Source organism: Polypterus senegalus, chromosome 7, assembly GCF_016835505.1.
Source record: "Polypterus senegalus isolate Bchr_013 chromosome 7, ASM1683550v1, whole genome shotgun sequence".
NCBI lineage: Eukaryota > Metazoa > Chordata > Cladistia > Polypteriformes > Polypteridae > Polypterus > Polypterus senegalus.
This window is the reverse complement of record NC_053160.1, coordinates 83,904,807-83,919,652: the sequence shown is the minus strand read 5'-3', so window position 1 is coordinate 83,919,652 and position 14,846 is coordinate 83,904,807. Positions and strand designations below refer to the sequence as shown.

Below are 14,846 nucleotides of genomic sequence, written 5' to 3'. Positions count from 1 at the left end.
TGCACTGCACTTTTTGGGACTCTGATTTTTTTTTTAAGAAAAGCACTAGAGTACATTTTCACCATCCCCTTGCTATATGTGTGGTTCATCCTCATTTGCCAAGATCATCCGGTCATGACTATCAACAGTATCAGGTTCAAAGGGCTCTCAAACAAGAGTGGGAGAATGATGTTGAACTGCACCATCACAATACAGGAATGAACTATTCTACCCATCCATTTCCTGATCTTAACTTTTTTCAGTTATGACAGCCCAACCTGGAAATAATGGGTGCGAAGTCAGAATCAGCCCTGCCTGACATAAAGTCCATCACAGGTCACATTTAAAAACTTTAGGCTGCTATAACATTTATTAGTTGATTTCAAACATGCATCTTATGGTTACTAGAATATCAATGTGCAAACTCCACATGCTGACAAATGCAGGAGTCATACACAAGTCACTAGAGCTGTGAGAGTTAACAGTGCTATAAACTCCCACAATAAACTTTTGTGGATCTAAATTGTGATTATTAATTATATGTTTATAAATGAATATGTCATCATGAACTGAAAATTTATATGTGAAAACTGCAGTGTATACTATTTAAACAATTTCCTTCAGTACTTTCAATAAAATGATATCAAGAATACTGTAATGAAGAAAAGACAGAGACACACACATCAAATAAGAGAAAAGCCCGATATCAGGCATGTTTTTTTAACAATGAATGATCCAAAAGTGCACTTTCAGAAAAAATCCCTTTCCTGCTGTTATGGTCATTGGAAATGCCTTGTAAACTAACAGTTACTGAAACTATTCACAGCTATTCTTGTGTTCCATTCAGTCTTCAAGTGTTCCCACTCATCCTCCACTTTGCCGTGTTGTGTCTCTCTCTCTTATCTTCCATTATCTTCTGCGAGGCTTGAGATCCAAAGCCTCGGAAGTCTCTTCCCGCCCACTTGAACCTTCCTGGACTAATAAAATGTAACAGGAATGTTCCAGAGGTTCATGCAATGCAGAGCTCAGTATACTTGTGTGATTTTTTGCTGCCAATCACTCATCCAGCCCTGCTTATCTTCAGGGTAACATACTTGCTACTACAGTATAGTATGCATCTAAGACCAAATGTGTGTTAATGCTATATTATTGCTTGCGATTCAATTGTGAGTGATCATCCATGCTTAGTTCAAAGTGCCGATTTGCATGAGCTTGCTTTTGCATTACCTCATGTGGAGTTGTTGGGAAATGTACAGTATAAACCTACATACTACCTCACGTGTTATATGGGTGTTCAAAGTTTGGTGCAAAATTCAAGAAATGAAAAGTTGTGACGTACCCAAATTATCGCTATTGCAAAGCGACATTTTATACTTAACATTACCAACATATTCTAGTTGGCTGATAGCGTAAGGCTTCTCCGCACAGATGAAGTGATCATGTGCATACAAGATTTGATATAAATATTATTCAAGCTCTGTTAAATCAATATCTTTTAAAAATTCATTGTTGTCCAGTGTTTCCAAAACATTCTTTCTTTGCCCTAATGTGCATGCTGATCTTTGCCTGAAGGCCATTTGCTGGCACCTTTTAGTGAGTTAGTATAACTCATGAACTTTCTTAAATCCTGATGAAGTTATGAGTAGTTTCCAATTGACAAAATGTTTTTATTCTTACTCTGCTCTGAGGAGCAGAAACACACTTTTTTGAGCCAGTTAGGACTGTTTTCCTAATCTGAGACACTTCATAAATACGGGCATTGGTCCCTTTGTTCTTGTGGTTTGCCAACTTACATCCAATCTGTGATTGTGGCAAAAGGTTGCTCAAAGAAATATTAATATGCAGAAATTGAATAGTCAATTTCAATTCAGTGAATTTTAGGTATTGACTGTGGTTATTAATTAATTTTACTTTTAATATTTTTTATTCTTGATCATTATGGTAAAATTTAAGATTAGAAAATGATGTGTTAAGTACAGTTGGTATTTGGTTAACACCGCGTTTTTCAAGCCTCTGTATCTGCTGCATTCCCTTGTTTACTTCTGAGCCATCTGTGTGGAGTCCTGTTTCTCCAGTAACTCCTGTTTCTACTGAAAACCCAAATATTTATCCTTTGTGTTGATTATTTTTGTAAAATTGTTCACAGATTGAATGGGCATGGCTATTTTTGTGCTTTCCCTGCAGTACTGTGGTGTCCATGCCATACTCCACTGCTTTGACAGTCTCCAGCTCCATACCACCATGAAATAGATTGAGCAGGTATGAAAGGAAATGAATGAACTGAACAAGTCCAATGCAAGGAAATCATCAGTAAGACTAAATATAGCCTATAGTAATCCTGGAAAAAAAGAAAAATCCCAGCCTCCAAAATAAACTTGATCAAGGTAATCTTGATTATTTAGTTTTTGCTGTATTTTTAGTGTTCATGCTAAAAAATAAACATTTCTTTTTGTGTTATTACATTAAACCACAAAAATTTACCAAAATGGGTCTGCCCTTACAAACTGGAAACAGCTAAGACCTAAGCCAGAAGTAAAAAAAATAAAAAAAACATGACTTATGATTCAAATGTGCACAAATGTAGCCACACAAATGGTGTTTTTAATATGTGGGCAATCATAAAACTTAAAACACTTTCAGAAAGGTAAAGAAAATGATGAAGAAACCTTGAATGGGTAGGGGAAAGTAAAGGTGGAAAAGGTTAGCATCAGAAGCAGAGGAGGCTGAGTCAGCTATAGGGAATTAAATCTCATAAGATAAATAAACAAAATTCAGAAAATAGACGTGTTCCATTTTGCTAAAATAAGTGGAACAAAATTCACTCATTTTTTCAATTGACAGATTGCAATATTTAATAATGTCTTTTATTAGATTTGTTAGATAACATTTTGTGACAGGGAACCAATATTAAGACCACTGATAGTCATTCTTTTTTTTAAACCTTTATATGCCATTACACAGCATTTTCATAGAGCCTATTTCAGCAGCATTGGGCTCAAGGTAATAAAGAAATGAAACAATGAGTGATGAGCAAAGCAATTCAAACAAAATTGAATTTGCAGTGACACTTTGTGTTTTGCTTTGTAAACAAATTTGTGAAACAAAATGACACAATCCATGTCATTAACACAAGAAGAAAGCTATTTAGTCCTATCTCTGAAGCATTTGCATGATTTAATTCTGCATATGCATGTGTGCTATTTTGAATTTAAACAGAGGTATCTAGAGAGAGACAGAAAAAAAAGAAACTGGGCTTATTTCCTGTCACATGTAACCATTTTTTTGAGCAACCAGTCTTGATCTGGAATGCACCTTTCCTAATTTTAACAATTTGCCAATTGCAATCCTAAAGATGCATCAGAGACAGAAATGGAACTTAGAGCTCCAAAGAGCTTGGAAAGTGTATATTCTCAATCTCTTCTGTAGGAATCAAGAAACAGGAAAGGGTGGCTACGAGGTAACAATGATGGGGAGATGGAGTGGCTTCCTGTATCGTGAGATTTCCCTGTGAAGAAAACACAGTAATGTACACAATAGTCAGTTGTAGTGTATCTTTATGTGGAAAATATGTGCTCCTCGGTAGTGATGTGATTGAAAGGCATGAATAGAAGAGATTTAGCAGCTGTGCAACAGATTATGTAGCATTATGCGGATTTAGAAAAGAAAATGCTAAATCACACTTTAAGGAGAAATATTTCTTTGTTTCCACTCTTAAAAAACCTTTAAAATCTACAAAAAATGCTTTTTATTGAGTTTCGCATTTGCAAAACAAAATCATTTGAAAAACAAATATTAATATCAGTTTCACAAAACTGTGCAATATGTGAATTGAAACTTGCCTGTTTCACTCATTACAAGAGACAGAAGACTATACAGGACATATTGACATTAAATATACAAGTATTTACTGTTTCCTATTACCTTAATAGTTGTGTGTAATGTGAAATGCAAAAGCGGTAGAACGTAAAGTGTTTTGGACTTACCAGTACCCCATTTAGTCAAACTGAAAAGGCTAAAAAAGAAAATAAAGTTGTTAGTCCAATAATCGTAAACAAGATAGACTCTGAACACCGGTCCCCAATTGTAGCCTAATTTTGGTTTCTTCTTTATATGTGTAGCTAATCCGGCAATGTGTCACACCCGACATCACAAAATAGAACAATCATAAAAAAAGTGATGGAAAATGAAATCATCATTCAAATAAATACAAATGCATTCCTGACCATGATGCAATATTAATAGATCACTCAACTAGCTATTTCTGACATTGAATGCATATGGGCACAAGAAGGAGCCAACCTTAAAGAAAGCAAAAGTCCATTACCGAGTCCATCAATTCATAATTGCGAATTCACCTTAATCTTTGGAATGCAAAAAACCTACAAAACAAGATTACAAAAGAACGTTGCAGACTAAATGCCGGAAGTCACACAACATAGGATTCATGACTATCATAATTTAAATCATGCTCCTTGTATCCTACATCTTAAGTTTAGCGGTGCTACCCCAGCACAAATTAAGAAGAAGTAGCCTATGCAATGGTTAATTCACCACTGAATATGATCACCTGTTCTTTGGCTTTGCTTTTTGCTTTTTATATTTGGACTTCTGTCATTATTATCCTTTTATAATTTTTAGAATTCACAATAAACCTTTAAATATTTAAAAAAAACACACAAAAAACCTTATTCTCATAGACCAGAGTATTTTTTATGGTGTTCCTCTTTCCCTTTGAGGATATTTTAGATTTTAAAGCCTTTGCCCCACCACTAGACCTGTACAGGAGCTGGGCAACTTGGAGTGGTAAACTCTACACTTTTCGATCAGATCTGTACTAGAGTGAATGTTTGGCTTTCGTTTTTGGAGTCTGTCATCCTGTTTAAGTTTACTTAACAGGTAGAATCACAACAACAGCAATGCTGCTACAAAAATTAATACGTATATATTTTAAAAATCTGATTATGTCCACAGTTAACCAGAGAAAATGACAAATTTAGTGAAAATTAACTATTTGGAGTATAACATTTCTTTTTTGTATAACACATTTGCTAAAAATATATATTCCTATTATATGTTTTACAGACAAATCCCAAATGGAGATTTAAAAAAAAAATGCATGTGGTGTATTGCTGCTGATGTTCACAGTTGCATATGCTTGTTCCTTTAATCTTCAAAAGCAGGTGGCTCCTGGCTTTAGGTTAAAAAAATTCCAAAGGGTCAACACTGGAAATGTATTAAAATGGGCCTTCTTATTCCCCACAAATTGATTACTTTGTAAAGTACATCGACTGTCAGAGAACAGGATTTTTTTCTGTAGAGTGGTTCTGTTTTTAGTTTGGTGAAAATCAAAGGTAGAGGTCAAATGAATTTGAACTTGTATAGCTGCACCCAATATAGTATGCCACTATTAATAAAAATATACTAACATTAAAAACTACATGTGCATGCATCTTAGTATATACAGACCTCACATTTTTGTGTTCCTCATTTTTATGGTCACAATTGATTTTACTTTTCTCTGTTAAAATTGTAACTGTATTTATGTGTCCTACGTTCAAATTTTATTTTCAGTTTCCCTCAAGAAATGCTGATTATCATTTTAACAGTTATACAAGATGCTTCACATTTTCAAATGTTAGTAATAAACTGCTAAAACTAAAGCATGAAATACAATTTGGTCATGTATTACATATAATGTTAACACTAATTGCAAATGTGGAGAGATGTCTAGTACATGCTGTATATTTAATACTCCCCTAAATGTTTAAGTAGGTTTTTAAGACCATGAGGAAAAAGTTTGATTAAAAAGGCCTTTATCAAAGCATATCAATTTTTTTAAAGAAATGGTTACCATATAGATAAGTTACACTGAGAATATAAGGTTTATTTATGTCTTATTTATTTAATGATCATTCATAGAATATTATGGCCTATTTTGAGTTATATTGTACATATAAACAATTCTGTGAATAAACTTACCAATATTGGTAACTCTTCACAGTAGGTACTACCTATAATGTACCTATTAGTCACATATTGTTAACAAAGACTTCCTTGTGGTCTAATTAACATTTACAAAGCATCAACAAAGTTTCATTTAACTCTGTTCAATGTAGCACACTAAAATAACTTTACTTTGGTGGCTTATATGACCTTCAATATTGAATGCTTCAGTATAAGTCTTGAGAATCTCTAATTATGCTTAATAATACAAAATGAAGCGTCATATCCACAAGTAATTTTACTAGCATATTAAAAACTCTTCATATGCACTGCACAGTGTGGTAAAGCTTGTCAAGGGTCCATGGAGGTATGAGTCTTTAAAATAAAATCAGTGTGGCTCAGGCTAGTGGGTGCGGGCGTGCACTGCTGCGATGCTGTGTGGCCTCAGGGTGTTCAGTGGGGAGTCAAGCTCATGGCTTATTAACGTGTAGACATGATCAGCTTGCTCTTCTCCCCTTCATGTTCTACCAGTCGTTAGGCAGAGCACCAGCAATCATGGAGTATAAAAAGGGCGTGAGTAGGTTAGAAAGAACAAACACATTGAGTAAGAATAAAGGGGAATGAGAAAAAAATTGAGGAAGCATGGTAAAGAAAAACAGAGAAAGTTACAGAATCGGATGGGATCCACAAAGGAAAACACTACAGAATAACAAAATGAGAGGTGCTGCTCTGGTGCACCGGATTTCTCCTGCTCAACAGGCTAGAACAGAAATGATCAGGGGCTCTTAGGGGATCTCATGGATGCTTATAGAGGCAGAGGGAAGACAGAGTCAGGCTCAGCATGTCCCAGTGGACACCAATGGAAGGTGACCGAGATGGGGGTAGACCACCTTCATCATGATCTCGGCCCCATTGATCCTAACTTGGAAGGTTAGACTGAGAGAGAGAAACAGAAAGAGAGAGCACTTGGAAGAAGACCAAGGCAATTTTTGTCCTTGGTTTTATGGAATATTTATTGACTTCATTTATTGAAATTCAACTTCCTCACAAGCACAGTATTTTATGGATTATTTATTTAAAGCATTTTGCATTAACTGCACCACATTATTTATTGGACATTGCTTTACTGTGTGGATTACTATGCACATTTGCACCAACCGTATTGTTTGTTTGTGTCCTCTTTGCCTTGACCTAGTCATGACTGCTGAGCTCAAGGAGTTTATGCTAGCTGAGGGCAACCCAGGTATCACATACAAAGATGGACAATCATTTTACTGTTACTTTGTAAGTGTTATTAAGACCAAAATAAGCCTTTGTCAAGATCTTATTACATAACAGTGATGTGACACATACAGTGGGTGCATTCCAGTTAGTACCTAAACTAAAGTGTTATCCAAACATTTGTAAAAAAATGTTATGAAATTTTCACATGCACAGGAAATATTGTAATTCCAGACAAAATAGCTTGTGCTGAAACAATGGCAATAATTTGTAAGAAGATCCTGCCTACTAGTACAGTGTTTTGGCCACAACCGGCTGCCAAGGATAACAAACTTTTTCAAATGAACTTAATAACTTAAAGTAGAAATTACTTTTACAGGATGTTACAAAAGTGTGCTTGGTGTGTGGGTGTGTTTGTGTGTGTCCTGCGGTGGGTTGGCACCCTGCCCAGGATTGGTTCCTGCCTTGTGCCCTGTGTTGGCTGGGATTGGCTCCAGCAGACCCCCGTGACCCTGTATTTGGATTCAGCGAGTTAGAAAATGGATCGATGGATGGATGGATGTTACAAAGCTAAAAATTAACATATATGTAAAAATCAATAAAATGAGAGCATAACAGATGCAGTATGGCACTATTCATCATTGTGGATGGTGCGTCATACAGTGAATGTCTAAACAGTTGTTTTTCATTTACATGTAACAAAATCCCCAGTGTTAATTTTACTGTTATGGGACCAAAGTAACCTTTAAGTTCTCTTAAAATTGTATGTATAAACAGTTTAGTCCTACATACTGTATACATGTAAAGTGATTTTTCTGTATAGATAATTATTTTTGTGTCTTATAGGACTGATCAGCCATTGACACTAAATTCCACAACGACCTTAATTATGTCTCAATAATACTACATAACAAGCCCTTTAATGGACTAGCATCCTGTCCAGGGCTGGTTCTTTCCTTGCACATGGCAGTTCCAGGATAGATTCTGGCCTCCTGAAACTCTAAATTAGATTGAGTGGTCCTAATTATGTTATGTTATTTCTACATAGCAGAGGCACTAATACTACATTTTCCTTCAAGTGTAATATATTTGACCCACTAGACCATTAATATGTTTAACATTGGTGATTTTTATGCTGCGGTGGGTTGGCACCCTGCCTGGGATTGGTTCCTGCCTTGTGTCCAGTATTGGCTGGGATTGGCTCCAGCAGACCCCCGTGACCCTGTGTTCGGATTCAGCGGGTTGGAAAATGGATGGATGGATGGATGGATTTTTGTGAATGCTTAAATTACTTCAAAAAATGAACTATTTTTTGTGCTTTTAAACTTCACACAAACACACACACACAGACACTTCAAATCTATCCATCTATTTCTAACCTGTATATCCAGTTCAGGGTTTAATGTCAGTTCTGTCAGTAATGGGCACAACACAATAGTTAACAGTTGTCAGGACACTAGTTCTCATTTTCAAATTACATTCAGATTTAGCAAAACAAATATTTTTGATGCTTAAAATTTTCAAGAAGACAATAAATTTTAAAAATCATGATTTTTTAAATGAAATCAAAAAACAGTGGAAGCAAAGAGCAGAACAACAATTTAATATGTGGACTAAAAGTAGTTGGCTTGCAGCCTTAATCAATAGTAGCACCCACCCTTTTTCCTGATGAAAGTTATCACAGCACTTGGAAAACACATTCACAATTTTTGTTTTATTTTGTATTGTTACAGAAAAATGTTTATGCAAAATCACAGAGAAAGAACTTGGGTACACCCAATTTAACAAAGAGTAATGAAGTCTGGTGCATCCGACAACACCAGTGTCAATCAGCAGCACGGTGTCGCTAATCCCTTCTGGTCGTAACAATGATGTCTTCATGCTCTCCTTTTAAAGACGACCAGAGTGGGAGTGATAATGGGCGGAGAGGTATGCAGAAAGGGAATCTGTGAGATGTGAACAGAGCAGACAAATATGTGCGTCGCCTTGTATCTATTACATTCCCACCCCCTCCTGTGATTCCCTGTACTCAGTCCTGTCAGACACTTGAATAGTCACGCCTTTGACACTTGGCCTGTCATTTGTATGCATGTGATGTTCCTCACCTAGAATCTGCTCCTTCTCTAGGTCACTAAGTCTTGAATGTGCCTTTATTTCTGTGAACTGTCATTGTAGGAATCAAAATTATTATATTGTATTTTAAATGCTACAGGGCATTTTTTGAAAGCCTTTGTTTTCTACATACCTATGACATACATGTTAACCGATCCATGTGAGTGTATGTGTATGATTGTGCATGACTGGGCCCTACGATGGGCTGGTGCCCTGTATAGATTTGGCTCCTATGTTGTCCCTGATGCTGTTGGGATAGCATCTGACCCAGGAATTGGACCCTGACTTGAGGCTTGAGTGGCCTTGAGAATTGCATTGTTATGTTACAATGTAGAACTTGTTTTATGGAGCATGCTAGTTATTAACTGCAGAGAAGAGGAGCATTAATCAGATATGTGGGGTGCTGAGATAAGATAAAAATACTTTTTTTACCTCCATTCTGTTCCCTCAATTTTTCAAACCTACTTATTCCAGTTTACGATTGTGGGAAGCATATGTGATGCAGAAACTAATTGTGAACAAGTGCTAGTCCATTACCAAGATCCAGGCCTTTAGTGACCTCTTGGAGTGCGTCTGTCTGCGGAGAGAGTGTCGACCTTGTCGAGAGGTTTACTTACTTTGGCAGTAACATTCTTGTTTCTGGTGACTCTTCCTATGAAGTCAGTAGACGGACTGAAATAATATAAAACTGTTTAATAACCATGAAACAGCATCTCAAAATTCACCCAGTATTTTCCAGAATATGAAAAATGAACAAGGAATTAGTTGAGTAGAAAATACATTTGGAGTTTGGATTTACAGGTCTTCTATTTTGCCTTTGTAAAATAAGCAGCATCAGCATCCAGCCCGCGTTTGAAGTTTTCAACCCTGCGCTTTCCCAGTTTACTTGTGATCCACCATGCCCAAGTGGGAGCATACTGCCAGAGGTACTGAACGGCTAAAAAAGGCTGGTCTGCTATCCACACCTCCTCCAAATTGTTGGCCATTGCCACCAGAATAAGATGAATACAGCGCTGAGTGGACATCTTGTGTGACTGATCAGTCATAACTGGCACCCTCTTTCCTAATTCTTCAGTAAAAGCATTTTTAACTATGTCAGACTGAACAGGACCAGGTAACACATTACTAATGATTATGTTTGGAGTATCAGCGAGCTCTGTCCTCAGGGAATTGAAAAACCCCTGCAGTGCATGCTTGCTAGCAGAGTAGCCACTAGATAATGGAACTCCTGCCATTCCTGATACACTATTAATGGTAACAATAAGGCCCTTCTTCATTTCCAAAAAATGTGGCAGAATGTGTTTTGTTAAGGAGATTGTACCCAAGAAATTCAGCTCCATAATAGCCTTGTAAACATCTAGACTTGTATCCACACATAAGGAGCGCTGGGAGCGCTGGGAGCGCTGGATTGGGAGAGCATGAGGGGGTCATGAGGTCACTTGATAGGGGTGTGTCGCGCTCCTGATATCTATGCAAAAGGGCGAAGGTCCAAGTCATTAGAGTCCTGGTGCTTCCTGTCTTGCTATGTGGTTCCAAGACATGGATGCTATCCAGTGACCTGAGACGAAGACTGGACTCCTTTGGTACTGTGTTTCTCCGGAAAATCCTTGGGTACCATTGGTTTGACTTTGTATCTAATGAGAGGTTGCTCATTGAGTCCTGAATGAGGCACTTTACCTGCATTGTGAGGGAGCATCAGTTACAGCACTACAGCCATGTGGCGCATTTCCCAGAGGGTGATCCAGCTCGTAAGATCCTCATTGTTGGGGACCCGAGTGGCTGGACCAGGCCAAGGGGTCGACCACGTCACACCTGGCTGCGGCAGATAGAGGGTCATTTCCGGAGGGTGGGACTTGACCGCGTGTCTGCCTGGGGGGTTGCAAATGGGGATCCCGAGTTGTTTCATCGTGTAGTGGGTGCGGCAACGCACTGTACCAGTGCATGCTCCCCAACTTGACTTGACTTGACTTTTCTAGTCTATTAAAGAGCACACTCACGTATACATCTACCTTCACTCATACAAATTGAATTATAATGATAATTTCAAACTTATTTACAAATTTTTAATTTAAATTGCAATTTAATTTTCTTGTACTTTAATCTGATTTATGAAGAAATGCTGTTAAACATCAGCTTTCTAATTATCCTTCGGCCCTGTAGTCTTTACCGAAATGTACTAAATTTCATTTTCAGATATTGTATCTTGCACATTATAAACAAGATCATTTTCATGTTATGCAGTTCTTTCTTATTTTTATTAATCATTCTTTTTGGAGCTGTTCTCTCTGTGAATATCTCCTTAATAAATGCACCTGGCTCGTCCCTCTCCAGAATAAAATTTAATTTTAGTGTCAGTTCGCAGAGACAGAACTCTTCTTGCGTTTTCTAATTATTGCAGTAATTAGTTAAAGCTGTCAATGAAATGTTCAGCTCCCAATATTAATAAACTATATTACCAACCTGCTGCTGTGGATTCTATTAAAAATCACAATGTTTATTTATTTTATATTTTGAATATATTTATTATTCTTTTCACAATTTGTTTAGTAAGTTTTAAATATAGAACATAGACAGAGTTGGGCAGACAAGCAACATTTTGTTTACGACTCCACAGCAGGCAAAAATGCAAACTTGGCAAGTAAGCTATGTCTAAAAATAAAGCAAATTGCTTTGGACAAGTATGTCAAAAAATAGGATATGCAATTATCTTATGTTTTTAAAAACCTGTTTGTATATAAAGGCAATTAAAAGGAAGTTATTTCCTTAAAGATTAAAATAAATGTTCTGGACATTTAAGGTGTACATATTATAGGGCTTGAAGATGTTATTATTATATAAACTTGTTTAGACATCAAAGCTCACCCCACCCAAACATTTTATTTGGTACAAATTATGCATTACAAATTAATTTCATCTTTATGTTCTCCACCTAGCATAAATGTACGTGTTCTAATATATTGTTGAAATGTTTTATGCAAACCATCAATTAGAAATGGTCACAAAAAAGTAGTTATAAAATAAAGCTGCAATGATGTCATTTTTTATTTTATTTTCACTGCATTAGCCTAACACATCATTAAAATGTTGCTATCTTAAATATTTTCTGTCTTAATGTTTCTACCCAGTGATGTTTCTAAATTGATTTCTTGTCAAATCTCTAAAGTCATGCAATTTTCACAGAACTCAAAGAATAACACTTAGTCAGACATACTTGGTTCTAAATCAGCCAGAAGGTGAGGTTGCCATTAGGGTCAAAGACCTTCCGGCATGACCCCTTCATGTCAGACGCAATTTCCCTTTCTGCACAGAGGTTTCTAAAAAGATACATGTCTGAGACCTTCTTCAGGTTGAACCAATTACTTTTAATTGAAGGAACAGGCTTCTCCTGGCAGCATTGTAGTGTGAGTGATTTGATTTATTGCCCAGACCTGAACACATTAAACTTTTGAGAAAAATGTCATGTTTGCCATTGTTTTATTGTGATGCATGACTAGCAACTTATCAAACATTAATTAATATAATTAACATGAAATAATTATAAATTTTTTGGGGAAGTGACATAATGAAACATTCTATTTTAACGGTTATTTTTAATTGTCAATATCTGTGCATCTGTCAACTTTCTCAACTTGATTACTCCAGGAAAGAATTACTGGGAGATGGAGCTGCCACAAGTGTAAGTCACAGATCAACCCTGGATAGATGCCAGTCCATCACAGGACGCATTGACATACACACCAACACTACCTTATACAGGCCCAGTTTAGAATTTCCAATTAGCTTAATGTACATAACTTTGATGTATGAGGTGAAACCAAAATAACTGAAGAAAACCAAGATAAGGGGAAAGCTCCAGACAAAAAATCTCAACAATCTAACACTTGTTCTAGGAAAATCAAGGTTGCCTTAATAAGACAGCCTCATTCCTTTTGCTCTAATCTGCATCTTCTGTAAAAAAATAGAAAGAGAGAAACACTTCTCCACCTTCTGCACTTGCTGGACAAAACTAACATTTCTACTTTCTGGACTTGAAAGGGTCAGAGCTAGAGAGAGATTGAAAACAGGCTTACTGATCTTCATTTGGTTCATCAGTTCATGATCTGTGGTGCACTCTCAGAATTTTTCCCTGTGTCTTCTAGAAATCAGTCCCCATAAGACCTATGGAATGACCACGTGTGTTGCCATCTTTTACAGGAAGAATGAATACAGATAGAGTTAAATATTTTATATAGTTCCTTTTTGTGTATTCAGTGTTTTCCTCCTACATTTCCAAAGGCATGCCGGTTAGGTTCCTTAATAAGACAGCCTCTTTCCACTTGCTCTAATGTATGTTTTCTGTATAAAAGACAAAGAGAAACACTGGTGCACCTTCTGCATTTGTTAGTCAGAACTAACAGTTCAATTTTCTGAAGTAGAAAGTGTCAGAGCTGAGAGAGATTGGAAGGAGACTTACTGATCCTTATCCAGCAGCCATGTCACATTCACTTTAGCATGTTTTAGGCCTGGCCAGTACTTGGATGAGATACCAACCAGGAAAAACTTCAGTTACTGCTGTAAGAGATGTTGATGAGGCCAGGAAGGGGTAATGACCCTGTATTTTGAATGTGGATCCCAATGCCCCAGTGCTGTAAAAATTATAGTTCCTTTTAGTTAACTTAGTGTTTTCTTCCCACATTTCCAAAGGCATAAAGGTTAGGTTACTTGACAACTCTAAATTGCCTGGGTATTTACGAGAGTATGACATGCAATAGATTGGCACTTAGTCCAGAGGTTTTTTTTGCTGTGCCTACAGTTCTACATGGTTACTGTATGATTACAAATTGGATTTAGCCTTTTTGAGAATGCTATTTTATACTTTTTTACAAATTTAATTCTGTGCTTAGTCAAAACAAATTCTAGTGTACCACAGACACTTGAACTCCCTTTATTCTAGCATTCACCGTTCGGTTTAGTGGAAAGTCCTACTTAGCTCAGTTCCTGCATTACTTCTCAAATATCCTTTGTATTCATCACCTATATTTTTATTATTTATGGTAATTTTTCATGTTTACTTAACTGTATCAAGGATCTTCAAGGGCAATGGAGCAATGTGAAGGTTAAATGGAGAAAATCTTCTTTCCTTGTAAAACTTCACTTACAGAGAAAAACGAGTAAGGAAGAAATTTTTCATAGATTTCCTTGTGTTTTTCACTGCTTCAGTTTTAACCCTTTATTAAGCATTTCCAGACTGTTAGCTTAAATCTAATAATCTAATGCATATCTTCTTTATTTGCTTAAGGTCATGCAGTAAATTATACCAAATGGCATGGCTTGATCTTTCAACATTGCTGTTTTGAGTACAACTTTGCAATGCCTGCACTAAATTTTCAGCCATAATCTTCACAGTGGCTTTATTAAATAGGCTGTCTATGAAATCTGAAGAATATAATGCTACCTTTGTCAAACATCTATCAAAGTCTCTGGCTCTTTTCTCCAAAGAGGCTTAAATAATGTTCGATATCAGGACGGATTCCTAAAGGCCATGGATGTAACTGATAATAACTGACAGTAAAGTTTGGCATCAGCATACTTTAAAAGTATGTTGTCTGTTT

General features: G+C 36.5%; 1 protein-coding gene across 1 annotated transcript in view; it reads right to left on the bottom strand.

The window, feature by feature from the left end:
* Positions 1–9,946: 9,946 nt before the first annotated feature.
* The window catches only part of LOC120532034 (dehydrogenase/reductase SDR family member 7-like), an 82,484-nt gene continuing 77,584 nt past the window's right edge, over positions 9,947–14,846 (bottom strand). Inside the window, exon 3 of the mRNA XM_039757948.1 lies at positions 9,947–10,658. Coding sequence (XP_039613882.1) covers positions 10,062–10,658 — 597 coding nt within the window. The 3' untranslated portion in view covers positions 9,947–10,061. The remainder of the gene's footprint in view (positions 10,659–14,846) is intronic.